The sequence below is a fragment of the Leopardus geoffroyi genome, chromosome E3 (genome assembly GCF_018350155.1).
Source record: "Leopardus geoffroyi isolate Oge1 chromosome E3, O.geoffroyi_Oge1_pat1.0, whole genome shotgun sequence".
In the NCBI taxonomy this organism is placed as follows: Eukaryota; Metazoa; Chordata; class Mammalia; order Carnivora; family Felidae; genus Leopardus; species Leopardus geoffroyi.
In genome coordinates, this window is record NC_059340.1 from 19026318 (window position 1) to 19044253 (window position 17936).

General features: G+C 50.1%; 2 protein-coding genes across 2 annotated transcripts; one reads left to right on the plus strand and one right to left on the minus strand.

Annotated features, from left to right (window-relative positions):
* Nucleotides 1-11856: 11856 nt before the first annotated feature.
* Nucleotides 11857-13265, minus strand: LOC123589626 (atherin-like). The gene is made up of 2 exons (XM_045461992.1): nt 12739-13265; nt 11857-11943 (listed from the first exon to the last, which is right to left on the minus strand). Exons 1-2 carry the CDS (start codon nt 13243-13245, stop codon nt 11872-11874), a joined length of 579 nt encoding a protein of 192 aa, XP_045317948.1. The 5' UTR covers nt 13246-13265; the 3' UTR covers nt 11857-11871.
* LOC123589625 (thyroid receptor-interacting protein 11-like) lies at nt 13217-16660 on the plus strand. The gene is made up of 2 exons (XM_045461991.1): nt 13217-16505; nt 16572-16660. The coding sequence occupies exon 1, from the start codon at nt 13627-13629 to the stop codon at nt 16483-16485; it is 2859 nt and encodes a 952-aa protein (XP_045317947.1). The 5' UTR covers nt 13217-13626; the 3' UTR covers nt 16486-16505; nt 16572-16660.
* Nucleotides 16661-17936: the final 1276 nt, after the last annotated feature.

Genomic DNA, 17936 nt, shown 5'->3' on the forward strand with positions numbered 1-17936 from the left:
GGTGACAGATTTTTTAATTGCCAAGAACTCTGTACCTTTTTCTCAGTAGCTTGTTGTTTTTTTTTTTTTAATGGATGTACTAGCCTTTCTGAGGATTTTCTTACATCCTATTGTCCTGCCTTGGACAATGAGAGAACAAATAAAACAGCCCCAGGGCTGCTTCTTAATCAGTCATCTGGGACTTTTTCTGAATGGCTTTTAGTACCATCTTTTCTAATTCCCAGATTTTTTTTTTTTTTTTTTAAATACCTAACATTTCAGTGGACTGTAACGAGAGAGAAGAAATACACACGTGTTCACCCGGTCACCTGAAACGAAAATGTCTCCCATAATGTCTCAAGTTCACGAGAGAATTTTCCTACCCTGGATAATTTCAGGAACCTACTACTGGTGGATACAAGCTGTTGTGCTATAACATATTACTATGGTAGTTGTATTCCTAAGGATTTATGAGAAATCCCAAATTATACGGTCAACGCCTACAAAGGCAGGAGGGAAAAACAGAATGAAGCATGTTCAACTGGCACAGGAAATTCAATGGCATTACTGGGCAAAGCGTTCCATTCCATCTGGCTATCACTTGAACAGGCGCGGGTCTTTTCTCATCACACTCTTAGTAGCATGAACATCTCACACAAGTATACCTCCTTTGCCACCCACAACCCAGAAGAACAGAAAAATACTCATGAAAGTGTGAGTTCACAAGGTGCTGGCCCCTTGTGGGCGGGTGAGGTGGCTAAGACTGACGGCCCAGAGCACATCTGCTGCGGGTCAAAGCCCCGTCCACCACCTAAGAGCCATGTAAGTATGAGCGGGTTACTTCATGTCTCCGTGCCCGTTTCCTCGTCCCAAAAGTGGAGATATTAAGAATTTCCAACTTCCAGAACTGAGCGGATTAAAAGAGATGATATACGCAACGAGCTAATTCCTAGAAAGCTCAAAATGTGGTTTTTGTTGTTATGACATAAGTGGCTGAGAGTGTAGACTCTGCAGACAGACTTGCTGGTTCTGTGACCTGGGACAACTCAACTGAAGCTCTCTGGGTCTCTGTTTTCTCACCTGTAAAAGGGGATAATACGGCACTGATTTTGGTTATTAAATGAGTCAACACAAGACTAGCACTTGGGAAAAGGCCTGGCAGATGGTAAGCACCCAAACACACGTAAGCTAGCAGTGTTACAATTATTGTCTTTGGAAGGATCTTCCTGGCAACAGTGTGGAAGGTGCGTGGAGGGCTGGGGAGGGAAGACACACCGGTGCGCAGGGAAACTGAGGACTTGAGAATGAAGAGACCGGAGGGAGAATGGGAGATCCAAGTGAGAATAAGGAGCCCCCCCCCCACACCCCCCCACCCCCCGCGCAAAAGCAGCGGATAAGGAGGGGAGGCGACAGAGAGCTATTACAAAGATACAACACGCAGGACTTCGTGACGTGGCGTGGATGGAGAGGGAGAAGGAATCCCCTAGAATGGCCACCATGTGTCCACGCTGAGTGACCGGCTAGACAGCGAGGCTCTTCAACCCCAGAGAAAGTCTGGGAGCCTCTGAGGTTGGGGTCAACACGGTCAGCTCCGGAAATGCCGGATTTAAGGGGTCGATTGAGCGTGCAGTGGAGACGTCCGGTGCGTTTCCTGCTATGAGGTTCCGAAGCACAGCAGAGGCGCCCGGAAACTGAGGAAACTCAGAGCGTGTTAGCGGGAGCAGCAAAAAACACTGCTTTGGGGGAGTTTGCTCGGAACGCAGATCTGGGGAGAAGACGAAGGCTAAGCACAGAAGCCTCAGGGGCAACGCAGCCCAAGAGCAGAGAGCAGCAGGGAGGCCGGGGAAGAAGCCCAAGAAGCCGGGAGTGTGGGCCACCAGAGCAAGGATGAAGGACCAGCCGACAATGCAGAGTGTGGCAGGGAGGGCAGGAAGGTGTGAGGGCGGTGGCTCCCGGGAGCCAAGACGCAGGGCGCCGAGCGCAGACAGAGAAGCAAAGCCACGTGAAGAGAGACGCGAGCTGTCGCAAACCTGAACATCGCGAGTGGCAGAAAAGAGCCAGTGGAGGGAGGGAAGCTGGAAATGCAGAGTGGCCAGAGGAAGGCCGCGGAGGGAAGCCCCCGGGGAGGGGGAGAGCGGTGTGCGTGCGGGAGGTAATGACCTTGAGGGCAGGGAAGGTGGCGGCAGCAGGTCTCCCCTGGGAACTGGGAGGCCGGTCCTCAGGCCCAGGAGAGGGGGTGTGTCTGCAGAAGGGGTGGAGTAGGTTTGAGGGAAGTAAAAGTCTGGCAAGAAGGCTTAGGAAAACGGGACGGGAAACTGCGCCAAGGGCTGGAAGGCAGTCTTTAAAGCCCAGCTGAGCTTGGAGGCCGTGACAGTTGGGCCGGCCTGACCCTCCACATGAGACGATCTTTCTGGACCACGCCCTGCATCCCAGGTACAGGCGCGAAGAAGCCCCAGATGAACGAGCCTGGCTGTGGCTCTGCGCAACCGGTGAAGGAAAGAGGCCGGCTGGACAGACGGCTGGAAGGGATGTGAAAGACACCCTCTGTCACTGACTGAGGTCAGAGAAGGAAAGGGACCCAGCAAAGCACAGAGGGGGACTGTTCAGGAAAGGAATCCAAAGAGACAAGAGACTGGAGGATGAGGTGGACGATTTGGATTCCAATTTTAGAAATGGTTCTTAAAACGCCAAGGCACATTTCTTTCTGGAAAGGAACGCCAGTTTATATTCCCACCTGTGTATGGCTGTGTGATGGCCTTCGTCGGTTCTCCCAAGACAGCAACATGTCATCATTTTGAGCTGTGCCAGTTTAATAAGTGAAAAATGAGCTTTGGGTTTCTTCGGTTAGTTACAATTTTGAAATGAGTCTTACATACTTACTGGTCATCTGTATTTCATCTGTGAGCATTCTGTTCATGGCATTTGCTCACTATAGTGTGCTTTTTTGAGTGAGTGAGTGAGTGAGTGAGTGAGAGAGAGAGAGGTTAGTGTAGGAGAGGGGCAGAGGGAAAGAGATAGAGAGCAGGAGGGAGGGAGGGACTGAGGAAGGGAGGGAGGGAGGGAGGAAGAGAGAGAGAGAGGGAGGAAGAGAGAGAGAGAGAGAGGGAGAGAGAGAGAGAGAGAGAGAGAGAAAATCTTAAGCAGGTTCCATGCTCAGTGTGGGGCCCAACATGGGACTTGATCCCATGACCTTGGGATCATGACCTGAGCTGAAATCAAGAGTCAGACGCTCGACCAACTGAGCCACCCGGGTGCCCCTGTCGTGCACTTCTTTCAACTGATCGATAACACAGCTTTATACATTAAAGATCTTAATGCTCCGTTGTGGCTGCTCCTGTTTCCACCTAGTCATTGGGCCATAATTTTAATTATGAGATAGGCAGACAGAAGTTTAATTCTTGTGTGGTTAAGTTTATAATGGTGGTTTTATTTGCGTGGTTATCTTTTATTGTTCATTCTCTGTACTTTTATGCCAGAGCGTGAAGAACTTTCCATCTTTTCCTCCATTCTGTGGTTCTGGGTTTTCACTTGAAACTCTTCATCCATTTGGAATCGACTTTGGCCCCTAATGGTGAGGTACAATCTAACCCGCCTACTTTTTCCAGTGCTAACCTGTTGTTTCATACCGTTTCCTCCCTGTCTTCTGACGCCTCCTTACCTCATGCCGCCTTCTTAAATCTCCCAGGGCCGGTTCCCAGGTGGTAGCAGGAGCCCCGTCTCACCAGCGTGGGAGCGTAGCCGGGAGGCTCAGGCGGCCAAGGTCAGACAGAGAGCTGGGGGACCACATGGCCTCAAGTCCAGTTACTCTTTACTAGACTCCAGCTGCCCCACAGGAGTCTTCGTTTTCTTAAGCCCTCACCTAAAAGCTTTGAAAACATTATGGAACGGACTAACTATCAAAAGAAGACGATTATTCAGGGAAAGTAATTTCATGTGATCGCCAGATCTCATCATGGAGAATATCCCATCTCCGCTTTTCTGGGGAAGGCTCTCACAGACTTGACGTCAAGTGTGTGTTCTGGAGAGCAGCGGAACACCACCCACCTACACGGGAGGTAGACACCTGTAAACGGCGCTTCTCCACAGGTGTGTTTCTAGCGTGGGGGCCGTGACTACACATCTCTCCAGGAACTAGCCCGGGGTTCTTGGCCGTGGGCTTGAAGAGGTCTGTGGAGTCCGTGAAATTCTCTGCCAATTTGTGTGTGTGGATGATTTTCTGGGGGGGGGAAGAGGCCGTCAGAACCTCCATGTAACATCTACAGGGAGCAAGGTTTCTATTCCTAAAGACTGTTCTAAGAGTCAAAGGCTGCAGTTAAGTCCACTGCCCTGTGACCTGCTGATCGCTTCTTTAGAAGTTATATTAACATATATTGCCGGGGCGCCTGGGTGGCTCAGTCAATTAAGCATCCGACGTCAGCTCCTGTCACGATCTCGCGATTTGTAGGTCTGAGCCCCGTGTTGGGCTCTGTGCTGACAGCTCAGAGCCCGGAGCCTGCTTCGGATTCTGTGTCTCCCTCTCTCTCTGCCCCTCCCCTGCTCACATTCTCTCTCTCTCTCTCTCTCTCAAAAATAAAAACCTTTTAAAAATTGAAACTAACGAAACAAATAAAAACCTATTGCCACATAGGCTGCACTTCAAATTTCTCTTCCAGTTCCTTCCTCGGTCCAAGTGCACTGATTGTTTTCTCCACACGGTTAGGCTACCTCAATTCAGTATTCTGCCTTTAAGCCACACGCCTGCCAATCTTATGACTGAGCCTTGGAACAAAGGCTCAAACATCAGACACACTACAAGGTGTGTGGCTCCAAAAGCAGAGGGAAAATGCTTGTAGATTTCCACTGAGAACCACTCAGATGAGGACATTCGCAGTTAAACACGACTTCACCTTACCACATTTCTGGAACGCCTAATGAGGGTGAAATCACACGCCCTTTAGACAATATTGCTATAAACAATTATACAGCTACACATTATTTTCGAGTCTAACCAATTAAATGAGGGATGAAAAAGAAATTGCTGAAAGAAAAGGAAAAGGAGAAATAAAAACATAGAGAATACATAGGTAGAAATTCAAAGAAGTCACAAAAATGATCAGCTATGACTCATTTAGCACATCTTTATTTAGTACATAAAGATATAGACAGACATGAACATCACTCACGTTTGCCAACCGAACTAATCAGGCACTCTTCCTATGACAACAAAGCCCTCAGGAAGCACAGAAAACCTTTGTGTGTAGAAAGAGATGTGCCAGGCTCATGGGAAAGGACATCAATCCTCCCCAAAGTTTACTTCACAGATATGCCAGGCCATCAATGCCTGGGATTTACTTATTTTTGGGTTCTCAGGACCCACCCCATAGCAGGGACCCACTAAATACATGGATTAATGTGCTCTCGACCAATCACAATCATAGAATTTTTCTAGGAACTAGAAACGATACCAAAATTCACTTCTACACAGAAATGGGAGACAGCAACTGAAAAAGGAAAGCCAAAGGAGCCCAGCTCTGCCAGAGTGAGAACACATTACACGTCCACAGTTATCATTAGCACAGTGTGGTGTCGGTGCGCACAAACACACCCACCCGAAGCCACGTGTCAATGAAAACAAAGTCAACAGAAAGTCGAGGCAGGTGTGAGAATTCTATGCTTCAAAAAAGAGAAGCATTTGAAACGAATGGAAAAGCGAAAAGTCACTGCGTCACCTATTTCAGTAAATAACATCCAGACACAACCCGAATGACGCCAACCCCTCCCTTCTTCGCCCCTAAAGCCATGGTGCTAAATAGTTTCTCACGTCAGTCCCATGCCATTGTCCTGCTCTGGGGGCCATCACCTCTCCCTTAGGCTGCTGCGATCGCTTCCTGCTTCCTGACTCGTCTTTCACTCGCGTCCCTTCCCCTTCCTCCACAGTCCTGGCTCACCTGCCACCACAGGACACCTCCTCCATCACCAGCTTGGCTTCCTCAACCTTCTGCACATATGGGCTCCCCCAATTCTACTGCAGTGGTCCTCAAACCCCGATCCCCCAAAACTGGCCCGGAAGCTTTTCGAACAATGGTCCTCCACCGATGAGCACAAAGGCCGATCCACACTGCCCGTCTCTAGAAGTTGACGTCCACGGTCACAGGTGTTCGTGTGTTTTAGTCCTGCCATCTTGGGGTTGTTTGAGGAACGTTACACATCCTAGCGTGTCCAAGAAGGTAAAAGCCGTGAGAATAGTGAAAAGGTTCTAAGGGGAGATGAACAAGCATGATGCAAATTAAGGAAACGATAAGCTTCACCGTGAGAAATGATGCTCCACAGATTTTCCCATACAAATATGGGACACATTCATTTCAACCTTAGCAGAAAAAATTAAAAATTGTCTATTTTGTGGAAAGACGGCTGTCAGTTTTTATTAAGCAAAGAAAATAAGGGTACACTGGTTTTAAACCTTGTTTATTAATGTTGATTTATTTTGAGAGAAGAGAGAGAGAGAGAGAGAGAGAAAGAGAGAGAGAGAGAGAGAGAGAGAATCCTAAGCAGCCTTCAAGCTATCAGCGCAGAGCCTGACACGGGACGGGGCTCGAACCCATGAACCGTGGGATCATGACCTGAGCCGAAATCAAGAGCTGGTTACTTAACTATGAGCCACCTAAGTCCCCTGATTTTAGAGCTTCAAAGCTTTTAAGAACCAACTTACTGGGGCGCCTGGGTGGCGCAGTCGGTTAAGCGTCCGACTTCAGCCAGGTCACGATCTCCCGGTCCGTGAGTTCGAGCCCCGCGTCAGGCTCTGGGCTGATGGCTCAGAGCCTGGAGCCTGTTTCGGATTCTGTGTCTCCCTCTCTCTCTGCCCCTCCCCCGTTCATGCTCTGTCTCTCTCTGTCCCCAAAATAAATAAAAACGTTGAAAAAAAAATTAAAAAAAAAAAAAAAAAAGAACGAACCAACTTACTCTATCTATTGGATGGAAATGCATCCAGAGGCTTGTGAATTTAAACACCACAATTGCTCTGGACTTAAGAACATATGGACCTACAAACAGCCATTAGTTCACTACCTCATTGGAAAATAAGAGCTGGACACACTTTTTCCACTGCTAGCAATCCGATAGTGCTGCCTTTTTCCAATTTATAGTAAACAAACAAGCAAACAAACAAAACATGAAGTTGAAGGACAAAATGGTCAGTGGGTTAGGTTTTCCCCGAGAATTTTTCTTCTCCCTGGGAATTCTCTACCACCCATCACCCCTACCTTCCTGTTCTCAAGATTATTCAAGTGTCACATGTCAGAGAAGGCTTCACGGACCCCTGGGCACGTCTCAGCGACCCCCATGCCAGCGCCCACGCTACATCTATCCTGCACCCACCGTACCCAATGAAGTAGAAGTACTTTCGTGTATTTCCCCAAGGTACAGATGCGCATGGGTTCAACTGGCCAGTCCTGTCTATGCATCAAAGTATCCAGCGACCACGTGAAGTCCAATTGGTAGACTTATAAATGTTCACACTGACAGGGAGCTGGTCATTGCTTAGAAGAATTTCTGTGTAGTTCTGAACATTAATTTCCATTTGAGTACCTTGTCACTCAGTCTACCGTTTCTACTATAAACTCTTTAGGAGGCAGAAATTTAACGAACCCATTCAGAAATGATAGAAAAGCTGCTAATGAAACATGAATGGAGAGATCAAGTGGACAACTAGGCCGAAGTATCTCTGATAAGGAAGACACTTAAAAAAAAGAACTGTGAGAAAGGACAGAGAGAAACATGCTGGGACCAATCCAAAGGAAGGAGTCTAGGCAAGTAATTAATAAGCTGTAATTCACAGGAAATAGCAAGACATCAGAAACGAGTCTTAAAACCTGGAGAGCTGAGATGAACTTAATATTGTTTTCGTGTCACTGGCTACAAAGAGGCTCCTCCTATTCAAAAGCAGTTTCTTCTATAAACCACAGGGTCGGTCGGATTTTCAACAGAATCTGCTTTATTTTCTGAATCTTGTATCAAACCTGTACCTAGTCGTGAATGCGTTCCCTCAAGATTCTGTCACTGCACTCATTACGTAATGTACCTGAGGATAAGAATGTGAACTTGTTTACCTTGTCACGTATAAATAAATCAAGATGTGGCATTCATACTTCCTAAGGCCTGCTGGGATAAGTACAACCGGCTGTATTCAAATTATCTGCTTGTAGGTCTCTCTCCCCACTCCAATTCCTAGGAATCGGTTATCTTTTTAACCCCAGCATTTGACAGGTTCTCAGCAGACAGGTGTTGAACCGAAACTGGTGATTAAAAAACGAAATTGACAACTGGCAATTACATGACCAAATAACACATATAGAAAACTCATCAAGAAATACAAATATGGGACACACTCATTTCAACCTTAGCAGAAAAAATTAAAACAGGTAGATTTTTTACAAGACAGCATCTAATGTTACCAGCCTAACGGTGAAACACGACATTCATCCTATCACACACGGTGACATTCAATCCAGTGTAAATTATTTGCCGCACTGTAACTCAATGACAGCACTATCGTTTCGAAGACAATTTAGCAATACTAGGATGACATAAAATGTCCTACAAACGTCATGATTTGACCAGAAGAAAATAATTTAGAGAGGAATAGCTATGACCATTAAAATTTGGATTGGCCATGTCAGACCAAAGTGGAGGCCCAGATGTCCCACGTATGGATAAAATCCAGCTCAAGCCAGCTAAGCCAGTTGGAAGACAATTGTGAGTCCAGGTTAAAAAAAAAAAAAAAAAAAAAACAAAAAACAGTTCAAACCATAAGAGACTCTTAAATACGGAGAACAAACAGAGAGTTGATGGGGGGGTGGGGGAGGGAGAGGAAAGCGGGTGATGGGCCTTGAGGAGGGCACCTGTTAGGATGAACACTGGGTGTTGTATGGAGACCAGTTTGACAATACATTTCATTAAAAAAAAAAAAGAAGAAGAAAGAAAGAAAAAACCCCGCAAGCTTGAACTAAGGCCACCGAGAGGCAGAGACCAAGTCAGAGACGGTCCAGAGGCAGAGCTGCCAGATGGCAGGGAGAGCCTGGATATAAAGAAGGTGGAGGAGAAAGAGGGGGATCGCAGGTGACAGAGGAGATGCGGTTGCGGCATTCAGTGCGCCAGGGCGGGTGTCCACAAACTCTTCCTGCAAAGGGCCAGGCGGTAAATAGCATGGGCTCCGTGGGCCACAGTCACCGTGAGGTCTGCTGGACTGTGCTGCTGCAGTGCGCGGCTGTGACCCAATAACCCTTTTTCACAAAACAGGCAGTGGGCAGGATTCGGCCGACAGGCCAGAGGTTGCTGACCCACGGCCTAAGGAATACAGGGAAAGAAGGCCAATTTGAGGATGCAGTTCATGAGCTGAATTTCAGCAGGACATTTAAATAGAGAAGTTCAAGACAAAGATCAATCTAGAGACGAAGAGATGCCAGGACTAGAGACATAAAATTAAGGAGCACCCAGAGTGGGGGTCAGTCGGTTAAGCATCTGACTCTTGATCTCGGCTCAGGTCACGATCTTCCGGTTTGTGAGTTTGAGCCTCTCGTCAGGCTCCACCCTCACAGCGTGGAGCCTGCTTGGGATTCTCTTTTCCTCTCTCTCTGCCCCTTCCCTGCTTGTGTGTGCTCCCTCTGTCTCTCTCGCTCTCGCTCTCACTCTCCCAAAATAAATAAATAAACTTAAAAAAAAAAAAGACCTCAAGTTGAAAGTCATCAGCCGTGTGGCGGTAGGTATGGGGATAGGACCAGGGATACGGTCTGAGAGGACAGAAGATGAGGCACACCTCCCAGTCCAAATACGGGGGCGGACATGCAATGGCACTTCAGATCACTGTGGCCCTGGAAAGGCAGGGACGTTATAATCTAACCCCCCTTACCTCAAACTTTTTAAAAAACAGGGCCCTATTTTCACTTGGAGTTTTCATTCCCTTTTCCAAAATAAATAACATTAAACTTTCCAATTCATCGATGAGAAAGAAAACTTCCCACTGGCTAGAAAATAAGGCAGTGCTCCAGTGTTTTTTTCTTTTGAAATATTTTACGCTCCAAAATTATATAATAGGGGGTATAGCTCAGGGGTAGAGCATCTGACTGCAAAATTATGTGACATATACGTAAAGCACAACGAATAATGATAAAGCAAATGTCCCATCCCCATCTCAAGAAAGCGTTCACTACCAAAACACCACGGTCCAACTTTTCATTCGGTAAGAATCAGTCTCGCAGCCAGAGGTCAGAGCAGGCAGCCCAAGGCCACATAAAGCTTGCAGATAGATTTTCTCTGGCCTACGTCCAGCGGTTTCTTTTCTTTTCCTTTTTCATTGCTGATATTTAAGTATCAATAAATTCACAAAAAAATCAGCGTTCTGGAGTATCCTTAAAAATGGGAAGGTGGGTGTTCCTGCACCCACATTCACCATGTCAACAGGTAGCTAGACTTGCCAAGAGCAAGCAAGCCCGTGCAATGAGCTAGTTTTGCTATTCCTCGCCTCTCTCTACTGCCTTACATCTACCTTCCCTTCGCTTATTAATTTTACCTGCCTAGCCCTTGAGTCTGGGACCCCTAGTTACACAACATCATTGTGAGGTTTCTAACTTTTTGGAGTAAGGGGGCATTACGTAGAGTGAAAGGCAAAAAAACAAAACAAAACAAAAAACCATCTCAGACTCTCTCAATAGGAGCATTACTACTGAGTAAACCAGCTCCATAACCCCTTATCCATCATTTTGAAATCTAAAAAAGAAGGTTTTTTGGTAACTTATTTGGTAACAAAACTTGACCTGAACTAATATGAAGCCATTTACAATCTTTAAGTGTTCCATTTAGCATGAAGTACCTTTATATTTCCACTCTAGAAATATTAACATATTGAACGAAGGGCTGCTGACCCACACCACGGATTATAGAGTAACAGCATATGTACATTTTTACTTTTCTAAAATCTGAAAAAGGGGCGCCTGGGTGGCTCCGTCAGTTGAGCGTCCGACTTCGGCTAGGGTCATGATCTCCCGGTCCGTGAGTTCGAGCCCGGCGTCTGGCCCTGTGCTGACAGCTCAGAGCCTGGGCGGGGGGCGGGGTGGGGGTGAGGCCTGGGGAAAGCTTGGGTCCAGACCCCAGAGGACAATGCTCAGCGGGGCCGGGACAATGGGCGGCGGGGACCCGCGCGGGTGGGGGTCCCGGGAGGCCGGCCCGCCCCGCTGTTCCTGGGGGCTCAGGCGGCGACTCCGAGCTGGGCGCCTGGCCGCTGCGTGGCGCAACCCTCGTCCCTGGCCCGCAGCGGACCCGGCGCGGAGCGGGCGGCCGGGCCGGAGCGCGGGGCCCCGCGGGGCAGCGGGCCCGCCCCGGCCCGGGCCACGACCCCGACCCCCGGTCCCCGGCCCGCGCGCCCACGGCTGGCCCGGCACGGCTCACTCACCTGCCCAAGGTCTGCTTGGCGAGCTGCTTCTTGTGGTTCAAGGGCAGTGGCAGCGGCGGCCCGCAGGGATCGGGCCTGGAGCGGCTACATCGCTTCCGGGCCGAGGCGGCGGCGGCTGCTGCTGCGGCAGCGGCGGCTGCGCTGGCTGCGGCTACTACTGCGGCTGCTGCGGCGGCTGAACGGCGGCTGCTGCGGCTGCTACTGCGGCTGCTGCGGGGGCTGCAGCGGCGAGTGCGGCGGTGGCGGCTGCGCTGGCTGCGGCTGCTACTGCGGCGGCTGCGGCGGCTGAACGGCTGCTGCTACTGTGGCTGCCCCGGGGACTGAGCGGCGGCTGCGCTGGCTGTGGCTACTACTGCGGCTGCTGCGGCGCCTGAGTGGCGGCGGCGGCGGCGGCTGCACCGGCCGCGGCTGCTACTGCGGCGGCTGCGGCGGCTGAGCGGCGGCTGCTACTGCGGCGGCTGTGGCGGCTGCTACTGTGGGGGCTGCGGCGGCTGAGCGGCGGCGGCGGCTGCGGCTGCTACGGCGGCTGAGCGGCGTCTGTGGCAGTGGCGACTGCGGCGGCAGCGGCTGTGCTGGCTGCCGCTACAACTGCGGCTGCTGCGGCGGCTGAGCGGCGGCCGCTACTGCGGGGGCTGCAGCGGCTGAGCGGCAGCGGCGGCTGCGGCTGCTACGGGGTCTCAGCGGCGTCTGTGGCGGCGGTGTCTGCGGCGGCGGCGGCGGTTGCTGCTGCTGCGCCTGCTGCGGCTGCTTCTGCTGTGGCGGCGACGGCTGCTACTGCGGCTGCCGCGGGGGCTGAGCGGCGGCTGCGCGGGCTGCGGCTGCTACTGCAGCGGCTGAGCGGCGGCCGCTACTGCGGGGGCTGTAGCGGCTGAGCGGCAGCGGCGGCTGCGGCTGCTACGGGGGCTGAGCGGCGTCTGTGGCGGCGGCGACTGCCGCGGCAGCGGCTGCGGCGGCTGTGGCTGCTATGGCGGCTGAGCGGCATCTGTGGCGGCGGCGTCTGCGGCGTCTGCTGCTGCTGCTGCGCCTGCTGCGGCTGCTTCTGCTGTGGCGGCGGCGGCTGCTACTGAGGCTGCCTCGGGGGCTGAGCGGCGGCCGCGCTGGGTGCGGCTACTACTGCCGCTGCTGCGGCGGCCGAGCGGCGGCGGCGGTGGCGGCTGAGCGGCGGCTGCTGCCGCGCCGGCTGCGGCTGCTACTGCGGCTGCTGTGGCTGCTGCTCCTGCGGCTGCTGTTGCTGCAGCTGCTGCGGCAGCGGCAGCGGCTGCGCCTGCTTCTGTGGCTGCTGCTGCTACTGAGGCGGCGGCGGCTGCGCCTCCTGCGGCTGCTACTGCGGCGGCTGAGCGGCGGCTGCAGCGGCGGCGGCTGCTGCTCCCGGGCTGGAGCCCCGCCCTCGCCTGGTCACTTCCAGGGGCGCCTCCCGCCAGGGCCGCGCGGAGCCGAGCTGGCAGACGGTCGCCAGGCTCGGGCGCGGCGCTCGGCCTGGCCCCCGCTGCCCAAGTCCCCGCCTCCCGACCCCCACCGCCCAGCACGCGGAGCCCCGCGGCCAGGCGCCGCCTCGGTCCCGACTCGCGGCCCCTGCTAGGCGGGGCACCGGTGGGAGGGGGCAGCAGGCGCCAGCGGTGTGACCCCGCGATCCTGGCGGCCGGGAACAGCCACACCCAGGCTTGGGGCGCTCTGGGCACGGGGCGGGACCCGCGAGGGGGGCTGGGGGGGCGATGGTGGGAGAGGAAGACGGGAGGGGTTGGGGTACGCGGGAGCCTCCGGATGCCCCCTTTAGGACTGTGCCCACGCGCGGCTGTAGACCTGTTTCTACCTCCTAGGTGGATGGGTGCCGTCACTGTGCACATTTCATGTCAATTACAAGGAATTGTTACCTGGAAACCACAAGCTGCAGAGCGCTGGGTACTTTGATTGGACTTCCTGGGAAAGTCCAGGGCGAGACGCGTGTTCCGCCGCAGGTGCTCACAGGCACCTGGGGACCGCCAGGGATGGCCGCGGGGCAGTGGGGGGAGGGTAAGGGATGGGCGGTCCGGGGCAGGGGTCGCGCGGACCCTAGCAGCCCCGCCTGCGGTGTGGCGTTGCCTAGAAACGCCGCATTGTGATTGGCCGCACTGTGATTTGATTATTAGCCTCGCGCAGGCCTCCGTTTGGAGACACTTAGCGGGACTGTCCGACTGCGCTGGACGCTTTTTGCCGAGCGGACCAGGTCAGTTCTGTGACCCGCAGCGATGTCCTTTTCGTTTGGTGGCCTGGGCCATTCCCTAGAGCAAGTGGGTGGTAGTGCGGCTTCCTTCACTGACCACATCTCTGAGGCCATCAAAGATGTGCGGATGGAGGGAACCGAAAAGGGGGGAGAAGGACCTGACTCTGACCGAAAAGAGAGTGAAGTGAGTCGGGAAACCTTAAGATCGGAGAATCAGAGACTTAAAAGTCTTTGTAGTCACCTGGAAGAGAAGTATGAAGCCTCGGAGCTTCAAATAAAGCGGCAGACTCTTAGCTACCGACATCAGCTACAACAGAAAGAGGTAGAAATGAAACTTCTTAAAGCGAGACAGATAGGGCTCAAGAACCAGTTGCTGAAGCTCCAATCGGCCCTTCAATCAACCACAGCGTCACCTTCCTTGGGTTACGGTATCAACTACTTTGCTTCAGCTTCCCTGGGGGATGACCTGGACTTTGCTGACCTCATTTGGTCACAACAAGAAATAAGCAGACTGTCAAATGAAGTTTTAAGACTGGAGGCTGAAGTTAGCCATTGGAAGCATTTTGCCCAGACTTCAGCACCGGGAGCGAATAGCGCCGAGCAAGATGAAATCTACAAACTGCAGGTTACCATCAGGGAACTTGAACAGAATCGAAATGAGGCAATTGATGACCATCAACTTGAAAAGGCAGTACTGCAGAAAGTCTATCAACAGACACTGGCAGAAATACGTCGCAGGTACCATCAAAAGTCAAAAGGCTATGAAAAAAGAATCAAAGAACTGGAAGATCTGTTAGAGAAGGACGACTCTGGACTCAGAGCAGCTGATGAGTCTGTCATTGAGCATATGCAAAACACCATTCAAGGGCTACAGACTGAAAAAGTGGAGTCTACCAGGAAAATTGAAGAACTTGAGGACACCGTAAAATACATCGATAACAAATTATCTTCGGTAGAAAGTGAGAGAGACGCTCTAAGGAGAGAATGGGACCGGATAAATGAGGAAAAGAAAGGAAGGACTGAAGAATGTGAATCGCAGCCTTCCGTTTTGAGGCAAAGTGATACAGTGACGGAAAAGGAAAGAGTTCTTTCCGAGAGTACAGCGGTGGAAGAAGCGTCTGGACTGCGGCAAGTGCTGTCCGATGCGGAAAAGGAGATGACGCCACGGTGTAGCTCAACCCAGGGTGACAATCTCATTGGAGACGATCTGAAACTTGAAGAGCGAGTCTACGTTTTAGAACAAGAAAACTCATCAGGTCAAGGACAGGAAGCAGTTCAACTGGCACTTTGGAAAGTGAGCCATGAGCAGGAAGTCATTGAACGTACGGCTCCAGGAGGTGTGAATCTGGATTCAGAAGGAGAGCATTTAAGATGTGACTTGGAGGCCGACGGACAAAAGTCCACTCAGGGCAGGACCGAGAAGGAACTCCCAACAGCAGAGATGGGGGCGTTCGACGGACAGAAACAAACTACACAGCCCAGGGTTTTGATGAAAGGTCAGCTATCAGAACAACAAAAGGAAGGCGACGGCATCAACGGCAAAGTGGAACACGATCTCAATGATGAAAAGAGAGCTTGTCCATTTGAAGATGAGCAAATGGACACAGCTAAAGAGTTAGATGCGCAAAACGAAGAATCACCTCAAAGTCAACTGGCTGTTAATGATTTGCATCGGTCAGATCCGTCGCAAACACATAATTTAAACAGCCCGAAGGAGGACGCTGAACTTAAGGAACATATGAAACAAGAGGAGGAGGAATCTGGTAGAGCTGAGAAGGAGCCAGCACAGTCTCTTAATCAAGACTCTGACAATACTGTTGAAGATGACTCACTTCCAGGGAGGGAAACGACGGTTAGAAAGTTGCAGCAAAGCCTTTCAGAAATGGAAGAGCTGAATGGCAATTTAAAGAAAGCTGCTTGCAGTCTCAAGGTGGAAAATGGAAAGTTGGTTTTTGAGCTTGAAGATGTAAGACGTCGACTGGAAGAAACTACTGTCTGTAACCATAAGAATTCTCTGGAAAAAAAATCTATTATGCGGGCCTTAAAAATAGAAAAAGGACAGTTAATAGTAAAACTGTGCCGGGCTGAAAAGAAGCTGTTGGAGAAAACAGCCAGGTATGAGCAAGCTATTAAAGAACTGACCAACACCTATCACTTGTCTAAATCCTCCTCCCAGTTAGAGCAGGAGTGTTTAATTCAACGCAGTCAAGAGAAAGACGATGAAATACTACAACTCAAAAAGAGTGTTGAGCAGATGGATGCCGACCATAGAGAAACTAAGGAAATGCTCTCCTCTGCTCTGGAGGAGCATAAGCGATTGACACAACTTATTAAAGAGAAAGAAATCTGTATCGAAAAACTTGAAAGAAGGCCAGAGCTCCAGGAGCTATTAGAGAAGTACGTCCAAGTCGTAAGAGAAAACGAAATTTTACAGCAAACCGTGGAGGAGCAAGACGTTCGTCTTGCATCCACCAGAGAAGAGAATGAATTTCTGCAAGACAAACTGGAGTGTCTGAGAGAAGACAGCCAAACTGTACCTGTGGTCGACCCGCAAACGCAAGACTGTATCACGGAACTAGGACACGAGGTGTATCAGCTGAATGTAGAAAGAGTTCGTCTGGAAGACGAAATCAAACAACAACAAAAGATCATTGAGGATCATCGCCAGGGCAAGCTACAATGGCTTCGTTCTTTACAAGACCAGAAACAGAGGGTAGAGGATCTCATGAACCAGCATGAGCAAATGACCATTAAACACGCTCAGCTCCTTTCAGCGAAAGATGAGGAGATTAAGATTTTGCAGAACACAATAGAGGAAATGAATACCCAGATCCTTCAAAAACCCAGAACATTCCTACAAAACATTCTGATGTTTTTCAAGTAACAACGATTCAGCATCTTCCTGTAGAAAAACGGAAGTGAAAATAAATAAATAAATAAATAAAAATAAATAAATAAATAAATAAAAAAAAAGAAAAACGGAAGTGAAAAGCATGATTTATCTAAAGCTGAAACTGAAACATTAAGTAAAAGGAACAAAAGGACAAGAATTGGAGATTAAAAATAAAAATAAAAAAATAAAAAAAAAGAATTGGAGATTAAACTCCTCACTGAAAAGAACATCTGATTAACTGAACAGATTGATCACCTATCCAAAGATGAGACTGGTAAACTAACTCAGATTATCCAGCAAAAAGATTTGGAGATAGAGGACCGCCCCAGCAGAACATCTGTGGCTTCCTACAACTAGAATGTGGAATGCCTTCAGCGGCAATTGCAAGGTATGCTCTGGGAAGAGAACAAGTATTAGCTGCCTGACAGGAGAACTAGGGAAAACAGCAATCTGAACAGAGAGTATCACAAAATGACAGATAGAATTGTTGCCAAAGAAGCCTATCTCATGAAGCTGTAAGATGAAAATATTCACTAGAACCGAGTCTAGCGACCAGGACGTGTTTAGAGAAACGATTCAGAATTTATCACACGTTATTCAAGAAAAAGACACCGAAGTGGATGCATTAAGGCAGATGAAATGTCAGGCTTTATTGGCAATTTTGCAAACATCCGGCCCTGCTGATGAGGTTACAGGTGTTCATATCGATGGGGTCAAGGAGCTTCTACAGGAACCGGACAAATTAAAACAGCAGGTTAAGGTCACGGAAGAATGGAAATAGCACCCGATGACTTTGGTACGAAATACGAAGCGGGAGTCACCCCAGCTTCAGAAACATCTTCAACAACTTCAGCCGAGGGTTCTGACAGTGACAATAATCCTAAACTACAGATGACCTGTATTGGCCTGGTCCAGAGTCACGAAGGAAACGAAATCAAACTAAAAAAGTTCAGAGACAGGACTGACACAAATTCAGCTCAGCACCGCGGAGCTTTGCAATGGCAAGGATCTGCTTTTAGGGAGATTCGCCATCATTTCGTTCCAGCCCTCCACCGAATCATCCGAGTCAGCAGGCTCTCTTAAGGCAATTGAGTCTGATGTATCGAGTGAGTCTTCTCGATTGCTCCATTAAGAGGTAGAGGAGCTCAGAAAGTCAATGCAGGAAAAAAGATGCCACAATGAGAACCCTCCAGGACGATAACCAGAGACTGTCTGCTTCGACTGCTGCCCCTTCAGAACCCGAAAGAAAACAACACGGACACCCCGATTCGGAGATCAAGCAGCTCAAGGAGAAGCGAGATGTTTTACCAAACTTACTTCAGGAAAAACACACTCCTGCGTGTGTACCTTATCACAAAATGGCCTTTTGCGAAATGCACTATATTGATAGTTTTGGTTTAAGTTAAATAAAAATATTCTTAATATTTGAAAAGACTGTCTTT